Consider the following 9,445-nt stretch of genomic DNA (forward strand, 5'->3'; position numbering starts at 1 on the left):
TGGCCAGCAGGAGCAGGGAGGTCATTCTGTCCCTGGATTCAGCACTGGTTAGCCCACATCTTGAGTCCTGTGTCAAGTTCTGGGCCCCTCAGTTTAGGAAAGATGTTGACTTGCTGGAACATGCCCAGAGAAGGGCAACAAAGCTGGTGAGGGGTTTGGAGCACAAGCTCTGTGAGAGAGGCTGAGGGAGCTGAGGTTGCTTAGCCTGAAGAAGAGAAGGCTCAGGGGAGACCTTATTGCTGTCTACAACTACCTGAAAGGAGGTTGTAGCCAGGTGGGGGTTGGTCTCTTCTCCCAGGCAATGTGACAGAACAAGAGGACACAGTCTCAAGCTGTGCCAGTGGAGATTTAGGCTGGATGTTAGGAAGAAGTTTTTCACAGAAAGAGTGATTGGCCATTGGAATGTGCTGCCCAGGGAGGGGGTGGAATCACCATCACTGGAGGTGTTTAGGAAGAGACTTGATGGGGTGCTTGGTGCCATGGTTTAGTTGATTAGACGGTGTTGGATGATAGGTTGGACTCCATGATCTCAAAGGTCTTTTCCAACCTGGTTAATTCTATTCTATTCTATTCTAAAATTAGATGATGATTGGTGATTCCTGGTCTGTCACAAAATCAGGAGATATAAAATACAGGATTACATGCTCCATGTCTGGTATACATAGCAGAAACAAAAGTGAATAGCTGGTGAGGGAGCATGGGCTTTGAAATATGGAATGATAAAAATTCCCAGAATCATGGAATTGTTTGGGTTAAAAGAGACCTTTAAAGGTCATCCTGCAGTGAGCAAAGATCTCTTTAGATCTGACTGCACAGAGACCCATCCCTGTGATTTTAAAGTACCTATCTGCAGGCATATTAATTGCCTATCACATATAAGCCTGCAGAGGAAGCACTACCTCCTGATTCTAAATTTCTAACAAGGCACTGAAATGAGATAAGCAAAAAATCATTCCAAGGTAATTAATTTATTGTTCTTTTCTCTACCCACTAATTCACATTACAAATCTATACAAAGTCTTCAAAGTTCAAAAGGAAATTTGTTGTATTTGTTGCCCATAAAATACATTGTATTATTTCCCATCAGCAGTCTAGTTTGGACAAAAGTAGTGCTATTTCAGGCTTCCCAAACCTGACCTTGAAAACAGCATAATTAAATCCTGAACAACGCTTAACTGCTTATGCAGATCTCAGGCTACTCAGGGAAAGTTCTTTACATTCTTTGCTCAGAATCCACAGAGAGGTTGATATGAGCAATTTAAATCTTACAGTAAAGTACACCTGCTTTCGATTGCAGTTCTCAAAGACCTAACTACACTTCCTCCTAGATCTTGCTCACATTCTCTTACCTTAAAATATAAAGGACAAAAAAGGCAGGAATAATATCATGTATCATAAATTAGAAAAAGATATTTCCAATTCTATAGTTCTTTCTAGTGCTCTTATATCAAGAGAGCACCATATAAATCACCTATACTCGCCAACAATTAGGAAAATTGAAAGCTTGACAAGAACACAAAATAAAAGTCTGAGAATTTTTAATAGATTACTCACTCTATTCAAAAAAGCAACATAAAACTAAACAACAGAATTTTTCTCTTTGCCTGAGCAGAACTCGGCTGCCACACAAGCACTAGTATGGAAAACTACTAATATAGATGTTCTTACTTCCATTAGAAAATAAAGCATTTTGATGAGACCAGGTAGTTAAAGAGCAAGCAGATTTTACCAAATGAGATTGAGAGCCTCTCTATTTGAACAAAGAAACAGGATTTTCTTATTTCTGCCATGCTTTCCTTTTTCCTTTTCTTTTTCCCTTTTTTTTTTTGTCCTTTACATCTTCAAGTAAGATACTCAGTGAAGTCCATCAAATGCTGGTGTCTTAGATCCTTGAGAATGTGCATGCAAGAGGCATGTTCCATTACTGTATATAAATTGTTAAGCATTCATGCATTCATCACAGGCTTCTTTGCATAATCAGAGCATAACAGCAGCTACATGCATGTGTAATTAAAACTATCCTGAGAAAGGGTAAAAATGAACACAAGAAAAATGACTAAAAAGGAAGTTTTCAATATGAGTTTGTAAAGTTGTGTGCTTTATGGTTATGCAAAACGCACACTTCTAAATGTTTTCCAACTGAACCACATTTTTTGTAGACATTTCATCTACACACAGTAGTGTAGCTGTCTGACAACCAAACACAAAAATATAAGCTTATTCTCCACTATCCAAAAGGTTGAAGTGCAAGCAACGCTCTTTAAATTACTCTAGGCTTATAATGAGTTTTTCTTTGCTCTTTGAAATATACTATTTTTAAACTGAGTATGGTCTGTATTGTGTGCAACAATGGAGTGTGAAGACAAAGCCCTCTACCATCATCTGGAAATATTTGAAGCAGACACACTAAGTTTTGGAAACGCCAAGTTTATGATTAAATCCTGCTGAGTAAATCACTTAAGCAAATGGTTGACTTCAATTTCACTGACTAAGGCTCCTAACACATTGTAAACAAACACCACTGAGATTCTAAAAACTCAGAGAAACACTACCACTCATCGTGCATTTCCTCAACAATCAATATATTTTCAGATCTAATAATGTAAAAATTATTTACTTTTGTGTATTCAGATTCATTTGTGCAAGTTCTTTCAGCACCTCTAGGATTCTAAGGGTTTTATAAGCAATGAGTAAACAGTGAGTTTCAAATCAAGATCAAAAGCAACTTCTGTTACTTTTTATAGACTGCCTTCTGATGGACTCCATCAATTTCTTTGGAAGGCCGTGGTTCTTCTTACTTTGCCTACTAATTGTGACCAATCTCTTTCAAAAAGTTAAACTTAATACTGGAAATGGTATTAGTTAGCATATTACCTTGCCATTGCTCCTTGGCCCGTGAATGAGCTTGTCTGGGACTCAGATACATGCCTTCCCTCCACAGAGATGACTCTCTGCAGTTCTGAAGATGTATCCTCACACAGTGAATGGGTTCTGCAAAATCAAATTTCTTTTTTTAAGAACTCCATACAGTCTCCAGCAGACATCTCCTCATCTGATTTTTTCCACCACATCAGAAAACAATGCAGCAAATTGTCCTCGTCCTACTAAAATGGCAAATGTTTTATAATAAAACACAGAGCTAAGTACATATTGCTACTTTTCTAAAGCCATCCAATACCACATGAAGTCAGTGAAGGCTCTGCCATCTATTCCTGCAAGCTCAGAAGCTGACTCCTTACTGGTCAGTACTATTCTGGTGTGCAGATACACGATTACGGGAAGCATGCTTTCTACTTTAACACCTCCAGTAAGGCATCATCAGCTTTCCTTCAACATGGAGCTCATCCACAGGGGCCTTTATAGCAACTACCCACTGCTTTTTTCAGTACTGTCCTTCTAGACATTGTTTGGGCTTAACAGTCAATTTTCTACCAGTGTGGTTCCTATTTATGACTCAAAGCAAATACACATCTCATTTTGTCATCATTCTTGCTTGATCTGAAATGGAAAACAGCGATTACACGGTTGTTAGCCCTGAGCAGCATCACTGCTGTTCTTACTGGCCTGTTGCCACCAGCTTCACTACTCCAGGCCTAATGCTGCTCACTTCATAACTGTAACTTCACCTACTGTATACCAAAACAGGCTGCAGATCTTCAGGGCAGCTCTGGCAGCAATGAGATGAGGCACCTCAGGCTACTGCCACACATGGAAAACACCACAACAGCCCAGGCGCACACAACTGCAGACAGTAGTTATGGCATTAAGCTCACTGGGGATTTTTTTGCCAGACTCTTAGGTTTTTCTCTGTTTTTTATTCTTGATACTCACTTCTACAAGACTCTGACACACCGATTAAGGATCACTTTTTTCCCCTTTTGTAATGCAAACAAGAACTCTCACATCAGTGTTAATGTGGACTGCCAGGAAAACACTGATACTTGGGAGTACTTCACAAGACTTGGCAACGGCCATGAGCAGCTCAATTTTGTGTGTGCTCACAGCTGAGACAATGGCTAACAGAAAGTTAAAGTTTTATTATTTCTACACAACATACCTGTTATGGTTTGGAGCTGGTAGCTTAATGTTTTAATTATAAACAAGAATAGGAAAACTTTAAAGACTTTGAGTAGAAAAATAGTAAAAGGTAAATAAAATTAGCTATTGGATACAAAAGAATAACAACTGATTTGTCTATATCATTCCATTTGTTTGCTGACTAGGATAAAGCTCGCTGCACCAACCATCCTGCTCTTCTCACTTCTTCTCTTTTGTGGCTTGCATGGCTTGCTCCATTATCTCTCTTTCCTGACCTTCTGCTGGCTCAATATTCTGTCTGTGAGGTGACAGGAAGGAAATAAAGGCAGGAGGTTTTGACAATGGTCCCCCTGGACCATCCAGGGGGGTGATTCTGTACAAGGGGATCTTTGTATTTGTTTTTTTTCTGCATTGTAAATATATTTTATACACATTCATTGCATTTTATCCCTCTAGATTTTAGTTTACCTTTTTGTAAATGCAACTTTCATTTTGCTTTCTGAGTTGCATGTTTTTCTTTTTGGTAATTTACTCTGAGGGTAAATTCCAATTAGTTGGTGGGTAATTTCAACCCACCACAAAACCATACCAGAAAGGACAGGTCCTGATACTCTCCAGAATTCTCAACTCATTCACTGTTTTCTACATCTCTTCTAATGAGAGATCAATAGACACCAATAGACACTGCTTAGTATTGGAAAACTTTTATTACTTAATGTTGTGGGTGCTGAGAATATTGTAGATGCCAAAGCTAATATGGCCTCTGGGGGAGAATGAAAAAACAGAAATCCATTATGAATGACTGGCTACAAGGAGCCTACATTCAGCTCAAGAAGTCTCCCAAGCTCAGTGCTGGGACAGTACCAGAGAGAAGTACATTATAGATACTTGCAGTTTGCTGCCTTTTTTTATCCCCCCCTTTTCCTGAAGCATCTACCTACAAACCTGCTGGAGAAAGGACACTGGACTTGTCAGTCTTCTAGACTGAACTACTATGGCTCACTTTAAGTGATTCTATTCCTTTTTACAGAAAAAACATGTTTTGTGTTATCTTAGCAACAAATTCTAGTATTGCTACTTCTGTTCTTACTTACTCATTATTACTGGTTTTGAGTCCTGAAAATACATTTTTAAAAGGAGATAGCAGCAGTTCTTAGAAAGCCACAATTCCTATGGTATCTCAAATAACTTGAAACGTCTCTGTTATGCAACTAAAGAGCTCTCATAAACAACACAGCCAAATGAGCCTGAAGAGCTATTCAACTTCTGTGTAAGATGAACAGTTCCCTAGACTTCACTGTCTATTAGTACTGATTACATCTCCACTCATAACAGCAGGAATTTAATATACCTACTCACATAACAACAGTGAAATCCAGATGTCTACAAGGCACAACTGAATCCTACCTCACACTTGAAGATAGCCAACCTCTGTCTATAAACTGATGTGCTGCCTATTTGACCTCTTTCTGTACAGAGGTTGGATCTTAAAAATGAAGACTCATGTTATTTTTGGTTTTGCTGATTTTTGTTTTAACAAAATGGACCAACTTTATAGCATGCTACACTGTAAGAATATGGGCACATGAATCACCTACTAGAGCACAGCTGAGAATAACAGTTTAAAGAATAGAAGCTTTCTGTTAACTGTTGAGGTGAATGCTTTTCCTTGAGAATACCTTATTCCACATCAGAAAAGCACATCTTTAGCATCAAGCATACATTTAACACCCGCTGACTTTAGTAAGAACTAAGTAATATGCTTATACTTGCTTTGTTGAACTATAGCCAACAGGAGCTGGAGGAAGATAAAGACAAAGAAGAAATGCTGCTACTCTATCTAGAAAAACTGTGGGGTTTTTTTCCTGATGTCTATAGTTGTGTATTTCGCTACAGGAGAAAAAAGAGCTAAAATTTTGGATAGGTATTGTATACACTTAGTAGCAATCACTTCAGCAATCCAGAAACCTTAAATGTGAGATCTCTTTTACAGAGTGAGACTGTATCTTTTTAGTCCTCTATGAACATCTCTAATTGTTACTAATAACAACAAACTTTCTCTAAAATAATTGTCTCTTCAAGACCACCAGGAGAAAGTGGAATTCGTATTTCAGCTTCTCTGTCATAAGCAAGCCACTGCCCTCTGAAACTGCAGATGACTGCAGTTGTTATTCTACATTTAAACCTTTATAATCACACTCTCACAGCCATGCCAGTAACTCCATTTTGTGAGCTGCCAATCACTGATATCCTCCATAATAAGGACATTAACAAAAGGAAAGGATGAGACTAATTTCTATCTGTTTTCCCTGTTTCTGAGATACCACTGTAAATGGAGACAAAGGTACACAGCTCTTGCAATTCTCCTTAAGGAGACCACAGGGTAATATAACTAAGACAAGCAAGCCATACTGTGCAGAATAAAAGCAGCTCCATTTTCAGGAGGGTAGATACATCTACATGACAGAAAGTATCACATGAGCAATCAGAGAGAAAGAAAAAAAAAAAAAAAGGCATTCAAACAGGACAGGGATCACAATCACACTAAATGCTAGGGGCATGCAATCCCAAAAGTATCATAACACAGGCAGTCCTATCAACCCAGGAGGATTTTGAGTCTGGGTACACATTTGAACAGCAGGAGACAGTTTGACAAGGTCCACACAGTGGGGATAGTTAACGACTGAGAAATCAAAAGCAAAACATTTTTTTCCAGCCTGTACAGGTGCTGTGGCTCATCAGACACTTTCCTGCAAGCCCAGCAGGATTTGTCCAGACTAGGCAAATGTCTGTTACTGTGTAAAAATGCAAGTGCAAGCTTAATGGCACATTTTAAATTGCCAGTTCAAAACTACCAAAACCAAGAAAGGTGAATGTAAAGAAATATTACAGGTTCAGCATACAATGAGAGACTCTGAAAATCTAGTATGAACATGCTGATATTCTTTATGCACTACAAATGTTCCTTATTAGAGGAACAAGGCAATTTACAGAGGCTACATTTTAAAGAAAACTTCCTGAGGCTTTTCACTGCATGCCATCAGAAGGACTTCTTTTTCTTTGAACCCTGCTGTCCACATGGTGACTTGAGAAAGAGGTTTCTCCTTAATGAGTTGGTGTAATTCCCATGGATGTAAAAATGAGCTTTATTCCTAAGGTACCTTCCTGCTGCTGTCTATTCTGTACTTTAGGTGGACATTGTTATGTCATTTACCTCAGTTATGTGCCCTGGGCCAATAATATCACAATGTAACACTGACAATGCAGAGCGAGAGAACTGCCACAAGTAATGCAGCAGTCTGTCCTCCTGATTATGATGAAAGGAATACATTACCTGACATAGCCATTTTCAATCCTTTCAATATCTTCATCAGTAGTTCTGACAGACAATCTGTGCACACTAGGGTAGGAATGTTGGGTGTTGATTTTTGCCATTTTGCTTTACATATCAACATCTAAATGACAGCTGAAACAGGAGGGAAAAAATATTTGTGAATTATGTAACAGAAACATGCTCCTTACTTAAAAAGAGTGATTTATTAAAGCAATATATGAGCAAAAGCAAATTCAACTATTTGAATAATAGCCAGTAGATATTTACACACACAATATGATACCTGTTTCTTGATTCATTTGCACCAGGTAGTACAAAAAAGTGCTATTAAAAGCTTAATAAAGAAAATTCATCATGACCAATGAAACAGGGTACATGACACTATATTCTTTTTAGTCTTTGGGCTTTCTGGATACCTACATTTTCATACCTATTATTTGTAATGAAATTGTACTTAAAATCCCATTCAAAGGTTACAGGTAGAAAGCGAGACACAAAAAAAGCTAGGTAATACATGTGCTAGGACAGCCCATTCCACTTGAAGTTGATCCTCTTGTGTTAATATAACCTGTTTTGTTCTTGTTTTCCACTCTGAAAATGCATATTTACCAACAGGTAATTAACAAAATGTATCCCTTGGTTTAATATATGCTATGCATTAATCCTGTATTGTCCAAACTCTTCACTAAACACATACTAGGTTTTTTTCTACCATTATTTCTATATATCATTTTTATTATCCTGCCTCAAGACAAGCTCTGTTAAGATATTTAGCAGTCCAGTTCCTACAAGATTTAGAACACTGACCTAAGCTGCTTTTCAGATTGGGCCTTTAAGGCCTTACCACAGTCACATCACATCTATCACCTGCAAAACATGTTTTAAGACTTCAGACAAGAGTCTTAAAAAAGGAACAACCTAAAGCCTTTCACTGAAAGCTCTGAATTTTCAATTTTTTTAAATTGTGAAGATACATTCAGAAACTGAGATATGACTAGAATTATGATTGAATTATGATTATGATAGAATTATGATTATTAGAATTATGATTAGAATGATCTCAGGATCATTCAACTACCTCAGACCTTTTTCGCCTGCCATCCTCTGTCTCTTTGACCACACAACATTCAGCTTTAGCATCAAATGAAATACAGATCTTACAGAAACTAGCATTCTGCCCTGAATTATTCCTGAAGCAAAGTTCACAGCCCATGATTAGCTCTATATTATGTACCTGCTTCCTTAAAAAAGATACCTGACTTACCCTTCCTTCAACTCTCAAAACATTAAAGGTAATCATATACAACATTTTCAATTATTTAATATATTTTAAAATACAAAATAGATTAAACTTAATTCTTCAATGGAGAAATAATGAAATTAAGTCTAGAAATAGCCCTTGGACATTATTTAGCACCTGAAAACCTAATCAGTATTTCCCACTACTAATTTTGTCTCAACACAGGTCAATGTATAACTGTATGTCTCCTTACAACGAGCCCTGTACATACAGTCTGACTAAAGTTTTACTGATAAAACGATAGGTATTTCTATCACACACATATATAAAAAAACCCAAGCCAGACATTTCAACCCACTCTTAGATTTGAATGTTCACTCAAGAATTAATTCTTAAAGTAGAGATAATTTATGCTAAAAGCAGAGCGACATATAAAAATGTTAACTGGAACAGTCTCACAGTCTCTATTCAAAAAACATCACCAAACTGTTTAGGACTATGTTAATGTATACCATCATAAATATAAAATAGTATTTCTTTTCAAATTATTCAGCCTCAGCTAGACAAACATTGTTACTAATAAATTAGCCACTCAAATGAATAGATTTTAAAATAGGTATGATGCTAAACATATCTCTTCTCTAGGAAGATTTTCCACAAATCATTTTTAAATTACTGCTTCTACTACACACTTTTCTAACACAGAATTATTTGACACACAACAATGCTTTAGTTATTAGAACATCTATTTTGCTGTAACAGTATTAAGGTAACTCCCATTTCTCATATTTGAACATGATTCAAATTCTGCTGTTACTGATTTCTTCAAAATT

General features: G+C 37.2%; 1 protein-coding gene across 2 annotated transcripts in view; it reads right to left on the reverse strand.

Moving 5' to 3' along the window:
• The window catches only part of CNGA3 (cyclic nucleotide gated channel subunit alpha 3), a 29,334-nt gene extending 21,834 nt beyond the window's left edge, over positions 1-7,500 (reverse strand). For both annotated transcript variants that reach the window (XM_009900151.2, XM_009900150.2), the window contains exons 1-2: positions 7,373-7,500; positions 2,875-2,991 (exon numbers count right to left, since the gene is read on the reverse strand). In XM_009900151.2, the coding sequence (XP_009898453.2) occupies positions 2,875-2,991; positions 7,373-7,473 (218 nt within the window). In that variant the 5' untranslated portion in view covers positions 7,474-7,500. The remainder of the gene's footprint in view (positions 1-2,874; positions 2,992-7,372) is intronic.
• Between the last annotated feature and the right edge of the window lie 1,945 nt (positions 7,501-9,445).

This window comes from Dryobates pubescens, chromosome 10, assembly GCF_014839835.1.
Source record: "Dryobates pubescens isolate bDryPub1 chromosome 10, bDryPub1.pri, whole genome shotgun sequence".
Taxonomy (NCBI): domain Eukaryota; kingdom Metazoa; phylum Chordata; class Aves; order Piciformes; family Picidae; genus Dryobates; species Dryobates pubescens.